Source organism: Condylura cristata, unplaced genomic scaffold, assembly GCF_000260355.1.
Source record: "Condylura cristata isolate star-nosed mole 26May11 unplaced genomic scaffold, ConCri1.0 scaffold00014, whole genome shotgun sequence".
Lineage (NCBI taxonomy): Eukaryota > Metazoa > Chordata > Mammalia > Eulipotyphla > Talpidae > Condylura > Condylura cristata.
The window spans coordinates 385,452-397,912 of NW_004567115.1; the positions used below are offsets into that span (position 1 = coordinate 385,452).

Sequence of the window (12,461 nt, forward strand, 5' to 3'; positions counted from 1 at the left end):
TTTTTTAGTATATTTTCTTGCTTGTGGTTTCGGTAGAAGAGCACCTCTCAAACATTTCTCAAAGGAAGGACCAGAATTGAAAATATTGCTCAGCTTTTTTGTCTGGGAAGAACCTTGTCAGTCCTTACTTCTCCTTCATAGTTAAAGCATACAAGGAATAGTATTCTTGGCTCCAATTTTTATCTTTATGTATTTTGAATACACCATTCCATTATCTTCTTGTCAATAAGTTTCCTCAAAAAAATGGGAATTCATTTCTAAGATACCTGCTTTTTTTCTCCAGCCACTTTCAATACTCTTTTTTAATCTTGAATTTTTGGTAGTTTCACAACTATAGGTCTGTATGTAGTCCTCATTACATTTAAACAACTGGGTTTTCTTTTATTTTTGTATTTAGTTCCTTTCAATTTTTCATATGGTTTCCATTACTGTTTCCCTGAATAAGTTCTGTTTCCTTATCCTTCCCTCTCCCTGCTGGGATACCATTATTCTAATGTTACATTTCCTAAAAGAGTTGCATAGTTATCGAAGTGTTTCTTCATTTTTTGCTATTTCCTTTTCTTCTTTGAATTATGAACTTTAAAGTTGTTAATTCTGTCCTCCATCTAAGTTAATCTGCTTCCATTTCTTTTTTCAAATTTTCTATAACCTCTATAAATCTTTTTATGATTTACTTCAACTGCCTTACTTTCTTATTTAAGTCTTTCATTTCTAATTTCTATTTAGTAATTGTATTTCTCATGATATTCTTTTGGTCTTCTATATTTTCTTCCATTTCTTTGAATTTTTTTTATCAAATCATGGTGATTATGAACTGTCTATATGATAGGACATAAGATCTTCTTTATAACTGTAGCTGGAATCTAGAGAATTGTTTTCTCTTATGGTTTCATGAGTCCTTGAGGTCTCAAGTTGCCATGTGTTATGATATTTTTGTCTTCCCATTTTGGTATTTTAGATCTTTTTCCAGAAGTCCAGCTACTCTCCATCAGTAGCAATGTTGATGCTTCAGGGAAAGCTTGTGAAGGTATACTGGGAAGAAGATGGTACTGCTCCCGTGTCCCCACACTGGCCTCTTTGTTCTGAGGACTGTTCTTACAGTGTATGTATAGGTGTGTGTGTGTGTGTGAATGTATATATATATATATATACATATGTTAGCAATCAGGTCTGAGGCTATGCAGGGAGAAGAGTGTATGGCTTCACAGTCTTTTGAAGCCAGCCCAGGACTCCTGGCAGGGAAAACTGTGAGCAATATGGATGGACAATCTACACTGATGGTGTAATATGAAAGTTGTAGTAGAGATCATCATTTATGACTCTCTTGGCTCTCTAGACCAGGCACAGACAAATCTCAGAGTCCAGGGACTGTATGAGGATAGGTGTATGATTCTTTCCACTCTTGAAACCAGTAACCAGGGTGTCCTTCTTTGAGCTGGCAATGCTTTCATCGAGAGTTATGCACTTTTCAGTACAGCTTGGGGCCATAGGAAAGTGGGGACTCATTGGGGTAAAGGTGAATATCTCTGCTAGGCACAGTTCCTGTCTAAAAGTTTCTCAGTCTCTGCTACATCTTCCATAGTCTCTATCTCTTTCTTCTCCCTATAGAGTCACCAGTCCTTACTCCACCAGTTCCACTCTGGATGTGACTGCTTCCTCCAGACCCCAATTCTCCATGTCCCTAAAGGAAGTGATGATTCAAGACTTGTTTGTTCCCCATCTTACCACAGAGGACTGTTTAATGTACTGCTTATGTTATAAAACATTCATAAATTTTTTATGGGAATTTTTAAAAGATGATAAAACATACAAGGTTTATATATGTACTTCCTACACTATATTTTGAACAAGATAAAGATTATTGATACTGACAAAATGTTACCTAATAGAGCCTCAGGGTGGCTGTGATGGCACATTAATTTGTTCCCTTACATCATAGCCTTCAAATTAATGGGCATTTATGAAACAGCATGATTATCTATAGTAAATTTTCTTTATGCATCTTTAATGTCACTGAGAATTCCCCCACTGCTCTGCTCTGCGCTTGCGTATTTTCCCCCATCTGTCACTGCCCACCCTCCCCATAAATTTCACATTTGATGCTAACAAGGTCGCCATGCTTATTCTCTTTATGATGCCATCAGAGCAGCTTTTGGATAATAAAACCCAAACCATTATGGATTGGTTAGTATGGTGACAATACACAGATGTATGAACACATCCACTCCCCCCACCCCCCACACACCTGTTCTACATCAAGATGGAACATATCACAAAATAATCTACTATGAAAACCTATCTATAAAAAATATTTAAATTCATGATTAGACTGTAACTATCTCTTTAACTTTCTAGCATCATATATCTTGAGAACAAATGATTCCTATGATTTTTTTTTTCCAGAATGGGGAAAAATACTCATCCGATCACATCTGATACAGTGAGGAATCTTCAAAATGTAGACTCTGGATTTGTAGCCTCAAACGTCACCAAGGAACATACTATCAGTGCCCCTCCCCAAGGCTACTGAATTAGAAACTTGGGATTGGTCGAAGCCCTCCACCTACTTCAGATGAAACTCAAATATGGGAACACTTGGGAAAAATATTTCTCACACCTGCCTCATTGGAATTTCCTGGTGAATTTAAAAAGGAAAAGCAGGATGCCTAGCTCTAACCTCCTTTATTTATATCAGCATTTCTGAAAGTTAAGGCCAAGGTCTGGGGTTTTTAAAAGCTTTCTAAAAGAGCTCAGCTTAGATCCAGATTTTAATAACCCCAAATACTTCTGAAAAGGAGGGGAAATTAGCAGCAGTCTGATATAGAGCTACCATCACAGGGGAGGAAATAGGCCTGCAAATGGGGAAGATTTCTCAAGGTAACACACTTACTGAATTTCTAAATCTGTACCTTTATCTCTTTTTTCCCTTTTTCCGGGTATGTCCAACCCTGAAATAAGGAATCCAGAGCAGGCTTGAGAGACCTAAAAAGCTAAAATACAGGCAATTTAAAAGTAGTCGAGGTCAGCCCTCCCTGGTGGTGCAGCAGGTGGGAGCACTGCACTGTGAAGCTAAGCCAAGCTGTGGCCTCTTCTGTGTGAGTTTGATCCCCACCCCAGAGGTGATCCACATGGCGCAGCAGACCTCTCCTGACCCTCTAGCTGCTCTCCTCAGCAGTGTACTTTGATTTCTGCCTGTTCAGCTCCCCACTTTGTTTCTGGTGAATCCTCTCACTGCCCCTATATCTCTGGCCTGTACCCCCATTTCTGTATGCATAAATAAATAAAATCTTTTTTTAAAAAAAGTAGTCGAGATCATGGCATTTGTCACTGTAGTCACTGACTTTAGCTTTCAGAGTTTACTTCTACTTTTGTACCAATGTCTGCAGTACTTGCTGCACTTTTCCACTCAACTGAGTTCATTGAGTTTAAGACCAAGTGTAATTTTTGCTTAGTCAGTGAAAAGCAAGAGATGCAATGAGCTAATAGCTTCTGCACCCTGCAATGGGGATGGGGGAGGCAGGACAGCCTGGTGGGGTTAGGGAACACTCAGGCTCTGAAGCTTTTGTCCCATGTTTATTGCCAACTCTGTCACTGACTAATTCTGTCACCTCAGGCTTGTTGCCTCAACTTTTCATTCCTCAGTTTCCCCCTCATATATGGATAATGATAACACAACTACCCCTGAAGGTTTGACTACTAAATGGGTGTGATACATGTAAAGACTGAGGAGTGAGAGCTCTTCTACAGTATATTTCAGGACCAGGTATACTATCTCACTCAGTGTGAAGTATCAATAAAGATAAATAGGCTCTGGACACTTCCATTGACACAGCTCATTCATCAACTGTCTACTATGTACTATGTCCCAAATTTGGTCTGGAGCTTATAGACTTAATCACATTGTCTTTGTAGCAAAGAATGAGTGCTCCAGAGTGTAGAGAAATAAATACTCAGGAAAACAACACAAATTGGGCAACTCCTATAAAAATGTTCTCAGAATGTTTGCATCCAGAATTGCTGTGTGTTGGGGGGGGGGGTGAGGGGAGCAATATACTTAGGAAGGAGATCATTTATTTTTCCCATTGATTATTACCTTTTCCATTTAAGTCCCTTTATTCCTAGTAAGCTATTTTTCCTAATTTAATGGTAATTGGATTTGAAAATGACCTTTTGTGTGAATTCTCATCAATAATTTGTTTTAGCTTTCCATCTATACAATAATAGTACAGAGGTGATGGTTACAGTTCTTTCATTTCTAAATTATAAATCAATGAAAACCACTTATTAGGCAACTGATGCCTTTTACCCAAATTTGTATTCCCTCATCAAAGAACTTGAGGTGAATCAATTCCAATAACTTGGCATCTCTGAAGCATCATTACGTTTGATGCTTTAGGATTTACCATTTACTACATTTTATTAATATTAACTAGGAGAGTATTATTTCCATCTAGAGAGCCTTAAAAACTGAGTAATAGACAAAGCAAACTTTCATGCCTCTTGATGAGACTTTGTCAGCTTATGCTAGTGCTCAGGGATCTATAATTTTTAAGTATTTCCTAGTGCGTCTATTGATCAGCCACGTTTGAGAACCAATGGTCTAAACGGAATTGAAACAGCATGTGTGTGTGTATGTGTGTGTGTGTGTGTGTGTGTGTGTGTGTTGTGTTTATAGATGCCCCAGTGAGACATTAAGTGTCTATCTTCTTACATTTCTTAACTTTTATGTAGTAAGTTCCCGATTTTATTTCCAATCACAGGGTTCTGCTTGTGGTAAAAGTAAAATCATAACATATAACACTTCATGACTTCCCAGACCTCAGTAGTTAACACTCAGTAAGTGATTGGTAATTACTTCATTGCTGACTCCAATAGTCTAGTTTCCAGTGAGCCTCACCTATTAGTGCAGAAATGAGACTTTGGTTTGTAATTCCCTCTGTTGTGTGGATAAATCATAGGTCTTCTCGTTTCACTCTAGGGAGACTTCAAGATGTTTTAGATGACTGATGGTTGATTGCCTTCCAGTACACACATGGGAAAATTGAGAAGTAGATGGTAAATTTCTCAGGATTGTCAAGTTGGTATATGGTGGAGTTGAAGCTTGAATCCCAATAGAAAGAATGAATTTGGTTCCATACATTGTAAGTGCCTGACTCATAAGACCAAAGTTAATGTCTTAATATATCACAGAATTAACAATACCCCTTATTATCTGAATCCCAGTCAGTCTCACAAAATTATTATTCCAATCAACTGTTTTAAAACATTATTTTTCATTTGAAAAGTTCAAAGGTATTATTATTCATGTTTTTGCCTTTCTTCTCCAAGCACACACAATTTTTATTACATAGCCTCTCATTTCTAACTTTAATTTAATATAAATATGGAAACCCTAGCAAATGATGGCAATCTCAAAAAAATTAGTAAAGAAGGCATGAGACAATAATGACTTATGATAATGACTTATCAACCATTCTTCCCATAAATCTTGAAAACAAAACAAGAAAATGACCTTAGTGTATCATTTGAAATGTGCTTTCCTTTTCTGAATAGTGTAAAACTTCAACATGAACCATATAAACATCTCTATATACAAAGAAGTACTATAGCAGTACATGCGACTTTATACATTTTTCATGTTTAAAGAAATATGTAGAGAAAATTTGCTTTGAACCAGCTCTTCAATTCTAACAAGTAACTAATTTGAAAGATTTATTAATCTAATTTGTTAAATGACCAAACTATTTTTTAAATAACATACAATTCTAATTTGTGCTAAACTGGTTGGATAGAAGTTTTATCAGGAGACAGGTAGGAATTAATAATACTACCAAAATAAGTTTAACATAGCATCCCACATGTTGTCAAGTTAGGGCAGCTCAGCATAGAAATTTAAACTGGTCCATCTCCCTAGAAGGTAGAAAAAGTTAATTAATGATGACATCATTCTGGCTTCTTTTCTTTCCTCCCCCTTCTTAGTGCCTCCCCACCATCCATCTTCTTGAGTGGTCCTGTCCTTTACTGGCTACTGAAATGTCTTCTATACTTTCCTTTGTTTTAGAACTTTGATAATCTACTTGCCTGTGTTTATTTTGCATAATTTATTATTAAAAATAATTTTGATAAAAGACAAAAATAGGTCAAATGATGTAGTTAAATGTATAATTAAGCAGCAGAGAATCCAGGATTTGTACCCAGATTGTGCTCCTTTCTTGAATCCATGTTGCCTCACTGATTTGTATACTCAGAGTGAATAGTTATTGGTACAATATAGCAAACCTTCTCTCTGTTGAGAGACACATATATTTATTATTCTATGTTAGACAGTCAGCAACCATAAGAACTAAGTTTAATAATCACATTTACAGACAAAGAAACAGTTGATTGCAACTGACTTAGCCCAGACTGCATAGCTGGCATTCAACCCAGTTTTTATAACTTGTATTTGAAGGCCTGTTTCCATCAATTACCTCATTTAATGACTGTGCCAGGTTTGGGAATGTCTGTCTCAATAAATACTTTCTGCCTGAATGGATGGATGTTGATCCTAGTATTTTCTGGAGAACCTAAGCAGGAGGCATTGGGGAAACTAAGACTGGGAAGTTAGGCAGCTTATTGGGGCACTCAGGGAGGTAGGTGAGAGCCCAAGTCTCTGTGGTATCTGCTAGGGGAGGGGACATTGACCAGCTGCATGTGAGGCAAGCTGCCAACAAGAAAGGATCCTTAGCAGACTGGTTTTTCAAAAATGCAGCTCTGAAGTACTGTGAAATATTTAGTGATGAAGTTTTGCAATATCTGCAAATCACTTTTTAATGGGTCAGAAAAAGGGAGCAAGAAGATTCACAATGTGTGGACCTAGGTGAAAATGTATAGGGTTCATTGTGTTATTCTTTTAAATTTTATTAAATGTGAAGCTTTCCAAAAAAGAAATAAATTTTAAAAAATCTGGAGTAGAAAGAAAGGAAGGAGGAGGAATCCACTAGGGAGGGGAGGGAAGGAGAAAGGACTTCCTCCTGCTTTTGCCCTCTGGTTTGTGCTGACAGCTGTGAAGTCCCTGCGCCGTTTTCTGTTATAGAATGATCTAGTCATCAAAATAACTATAATATTGTATCTAAGTAGATGATAGTTTTGGAAAAGAGTCCGTGTGCTGGCACCTACTGGTTTGTTTTTAAATGTATTGATAATCACTAGAATTAGTTAACCTCTTATTTTAGAGAGCCAACAAATTTTACTCAAATAGCAGTTGTAGTTCCAATCTTTCAATGGAAAATTGCTGTATTTAACAAAACGATTGAATGTCTTTTCTCTAAAAATAGGGGGGAAGGAAAATTAGTGCTTTAAATGAGTTGGTTGGTTTAGCAAATATGAATTCATTTTAGATGGAATACAAAGTGGCCAGTATTCTTTACTGCTATTGGAAAAATAATTTTAATGGATTACTGATAGTTTTATTTTCTCCTTATTTTCATTTAACTAAAAGTTTTATATATAACACAATAGAATTGCAAATTTATAAGCTAACTCAGCAGTCAGTGAAATATACTTAATTTAAAATTGACATTTTGGAACTTTTTACTTATATTTTATATTTTAAAATAGATGATTAAGGCCCTCCCTGGTGGCACAAGGGGTTAAAGTGCAGCACTACAGCAGTCACTGTAGCATGATTTCCATCCCTGGCCAGGGGCGTGACTCACATGGCACAGCAGACCTCTCCTGTCTCACCTGTTGCTCCCTTCAGCAGTGAATTTTAGGAGATATCTGTTTTGCTCCCCACTCTGTCACTGGTGAAACCTCTCACCCCCAATCCCAACTCTAGCCTACACCCCATCTCTCTCTATTTATGCATAAATAAGTAAAAATAAATCTTCAAATAAATTAATAAAGTAATTAAATAATAGAAGCTGGAAGGAAGTAAAAAGAGTCAAAGCCTTGTTACCTTAAACAACTAGCATCTAACTTTTTTTTGCAAAATTTTGGTACACAGTGATTATTTTATCTTTTCTTGTTCATATATGTATATTAAGTATACACTTTTTGAATTCTGCTTTTTCTAATAAACACTATCTCATAAGCATTTTCCAATATTATTATATAAAAAATCATGTTAAAGTGGGAGTTAGTGAAAACACTGCCACCCTCCTAATTTAGAGAGAATACATAAAAAAGATATTTGGGGGGAGAATATGTAATCATCTCTAGGTGGAGATATGGGAAAATTGGGTGGGTAGAAGATAAGATATTCCAACTGAATATATATCCTTGTGTGTGTGAACACACACACACAAATTTGACTTATACACATATAGTACTAGTTAGAAACTTAAAATTATATAAATAACTTAAAATTTGGAATATTACTATATATTAAGCAGAGAAATCTTTCATTAATGTACTCTCATAATTCCCCAATTAAGGAATCTAGACTTCTGCTTAATATTTTTATTTTTTCATACATCAGTTTGTTTTTAAATAACTGTGTATATATGAATAATCATTTGATCTGATTTGGTCATTTACTGAAATAATTGTGCTGTTTTACCATCCATAGGTTATTTTTTAATTTTTATATTGTTGATATTTTAAACTTACATTTGATAAGGAAATTCTAAGCAATTCCCTTGTTTTTCCTTACTTAAGAACCATTTCTTTCTTCCATAAGATAAATCTCATTAAAATATCAATTTGCATGGATATATATTCTATTCTTTCCTGAGAATTAAAAGTATCCTGACTTCTGTTCCATATATTACCTGGAAGTTATAATGCCTTTTCTAGGTCAACTAGGAAGTAATAAGAACATTTCAGCACAGATCATGTGGAATTACTGCTGACAAGATGTGCACATGACAGATGCTTCCTGGGATCTTCATATAAACATTGTTGAAACATTTATGTGGGTTTGGTCTATAGAATTGTCAGCTGGGTGCAGGATTGAATGTTTTGGTGAACTTCAGCCAGGTCTGTCCACATGCTTCAGAGCACAACACAAGTCACTGTTTTCCCTGAGCTTACAGAGGGGGACACCCACACTTCCCAGCCTACCTTTGATGTTCTGCAGTTTGCGACCCTTTCCACCTTCCCATCCACTAGTGCTGGTGTGACTAGCCTTCTCGCTTGCTAAGACAAAGACCTCAACTTACCCCGCAGCAGCCACAACACTGGCAGTCTCCGCACAAAGTCCCCAGAAGACCATTGACCACCTGGATGGCACAGAGAAACATTTGCAGGCCTCCGATGATCAGCAGGATGGAGAAGAGGGTCAGGTTCCAGGGAACGATGTCTTCAGGCTTCTGGCATTTATTCCACAAGCTTGTATCAATGAGGTAATCCCTGTGGGACGTGGGGTGAAAGACTAATTTGTAAAAGGTATACAATGCCCTAGACTAGAAAGCCAAAATTATGGTTGTTCTTTTGCAATACTTCTAAAACATAAGCTCCCTAAGAAAAATAACCCAGAACAATTATTTTAAAAGCACTTAATTCTTTTATTGAGAATATGTTATTTAGCACACTGTATTTGAAACATTTTACATATTTTCACTCATTTATTCCTCATAGAAACATTATGTTCTTTTCACCCCTTTTACAAATAAGGACACTGAGGTACACAGATGCTAAGGTCACGCAGATATGAAGAGATAAGAGTGGTTTTTATGAACAGACCAAGAGGCCAACTATTTACCATCCAGTATGGTGCCAGAAAAGTGAAGACACCACAGGAACAGAATCTCACAGTGTCCACCACTTTTTTTCTACCTAATGGCAGGAAGGACAGTTTGGACTTTGGACAAATTATCTGTCCAGTGTAGTATAATCAAAGACAAGTAAATATTGTATCATAGAGAGAGCTTGAATTTCTTTTTTTTAAAGATTTATTTATTTATGTATATAAAACTGGGGTACAGGCCAGAAGTATAGGGACAGTGAAAGGATTCACCAGAGACAAAATGGGGAGCAGAACAGGCAGACTGAAAAGTGCACAGCTGAGGGGAGCAGCAGGCGAGACAGGAGAGGTTTGTGTGCCATCACCTCTGGGACCCAACTCACACTGAAGCAGCTTTGGCTAGCTTGCCCTGCTGCTTCCTTACACATTGTGCCACCAGGGAGGGCCAAGAGAGCTTGAATTTTTAAAGGCCTAATTCTAGCCAAATTGTGAATTTGACTCGCCTATATTTTCATTAATATATAGGGATTCCACATGTAAAATATGTAACTAATTTTTTTTTTAAAGATTTATTTTTTTATTCAGACAGAATTGGGGTACAGGCCAGAGATGTGGAGGGTGATAGGATTCACCAAAGACAGAGTGGGGAGCAGAACAGGCAGATCGGCGAAGTACACTGCTGAGGGGAGCAGCAGGTGGGTCAGGAGAGGTCTGCCACGCCATGTGGTCACCTCCGGGGCAGGCGAGAATCGAACTCATGCGGAAGTGGCTTTAGATTCTCGATGCTGTGCTTTAACCCGCTGCGCCACCAGGGAGGGCCAATTTTCTTTTTTTTTTAAAGATTGATTTATTATATAGAACTAAGGCACAGATAGGAGGTGCAAGGGCAGTGAGAGGATTCACTAGAGACAGAGTGGGGAGCAGAACAAGCAGATTGATGAAGTACATTGCTGAGGGGAGCAGCAAGCTAGACAGGAGAGGATCTAACTCTTACTGAAGCAGCTATGGCTTCACAGTGCTGTGCCTTAACCCATTATGTCACCAGGGAGGACCCTGTAACTAATTTTCTTTTGGGGGAAGAAATAATTTATTTCCTTAATACCTATTTTACAAAAACTGTGAAATAGGAGCAACAATAATATATTGATAAAATATACACATTGACTGTTGAACAACATGAAGTTGGACTTAGCCATTAAATAAGGCTTTCATTTCACAAATTCAACAAAGGATGCTTTTTTGAATCAGTTAGCATTTTTTCCCTGCATTTTTCCATGTAGTTCGTTCTACTTTTGTAATTTTTAAATTTGATGATTATAGGAGGTCATAAAGATGCAATATTTTCTAGCGACACGTTACAGACAAAAGATGTGAAAGTGAAAGAATTGGCAAGCCTGAGTTCTTTTCCTCATCTGAAAAGTTAATACAGTGATGGGCTGACAGCACCTCTAGGTGGTAAGATTGAAGAAATGCACATGGGGAAACTTGGAAGAGAGGACTGTGTTTGGATGCTGGAAAATCTTAGCGCTACAGCTACAGCTTCACCGCTCACAAAGGACCATCGGTAATTCTAAGGCACTCCTCTCCCCCAAAACCCTCAAGGGCTGAGACGCAGAGATTCTGGTGAAAATCACTGCATCAGGGCCCTCCCTGGTGGCGCAGCGGGTTAAAGCACTGCACTAAGAAGCTTAAGCCAATTCCGCATGAGTTCTAACCCCACCTGCCCAGGAGGAGATCCACATGGCGAGGCAGACCTCTCCTGACCTCCCGCTGCTCCCCTCAGCAGTGTACTTTGTCGATATGCCTGTTCTGCTCCCCACTCTGTTCTTGGTGAATCCTCTCACCTTCCGCATCTCTGGCCTATACCCCAGTTCTGTATGAATAAATAAATAAATCTTTAAAAAAAAAATCACTGCATCAAATTTTCCAAACCAGATGAGAGGAAGCCCTAATTTTTCACCGATTCTGTAACCAATCACATTTCCACATTCCATGAAGCAAAATGAACTAAGGCCATCTAAACTCATCTAAACTGGAGTTTTACAGCATTTCATTATTGTGAAGGGCTTTTCCACTCAAACTGCAGCAGTTTCATCAACATTAGAATAAAAAGCCATGAATGTTATGAAATTCATTTTTGCTGTCAACAAAGGCAGCTAAAAACGGAATAGGGGAAATCACAAAGCTTTGTGGGCACACTGTCTTTTCCTGCGACACCATGTCCAGGATGAACTCCATGATGCTCCTCTAGTTTCAGTTCCTTGTCTTCCTACTCTATGCAGACACCATCTGCCCATTGCCTCCCTTCTCTTCCGGACTGTACACCCACATGGCAGAGACAGTGTCCCGATTTCTGTGCCAACTTCCAGCTCAGAGTATTGAGTAAATACCAGCATCTTATGTGCAGGGCCCTGCCATGTGCCAGAAACAACACAGGGTTAGCCTTTTGCATCATCATTGCCAGCCTTACAGGGGATGGGAATTGACTTGAACAGTAGCTGGCACAGTGTGTTCCAAGAAACGGTCCCTGAGTGAATGAACACACACATACCCATACCCATGCCCACACACAGATTACGAAATTAAAGTTAAGAAATGGAAGTGCTGGCCCTCCCTGGTGGCGCAGCGGGTTAAAACACAGCACTAAGAAGCTAAAGCCACTTCCTCATGAGTTCGATCCCTGCCAGCCCCGGAGGTGATCCTCATGGCGGGCCGGTCAGACCTCTCATGACCCGCCCGTTGCTCCCCTCAGCAATGTACTTCGTTGATCTGCTTGTTCTGCTCCCTGCTCTGT

General features: G+C 38.3%; 1 protein-coding gene across 1 annotated transcript in view; it reads right to left on the reverse strand.

The window, feature by feature from the left end:
- Nucleotides 1-5,892: 5,892 nt before the first annotated feature.
- The window catches only part of TM4SF4 (transmembrane 4 L six family member 4), a 26,869-nt gene continuing 20,300 nt past the window's right edge, over nt 5,893-12,461 (reverse strand). Inside the window, exons 4-5 of the mRNA XM_004682117.1 lie at nt 9,144-9,333; nt 5,893-5,910 (exon numbers count right to left, since the gene is read on the reverse strand). Of these exons, the coding sequence (XP_004682174.1) occupies nt 5,893-5,910; nt 9,144-9,333 (208 nt within the window). The remainder of the gene's footprint in view (nt 5,911-9,143; nt 9,334-12,461) is intronic.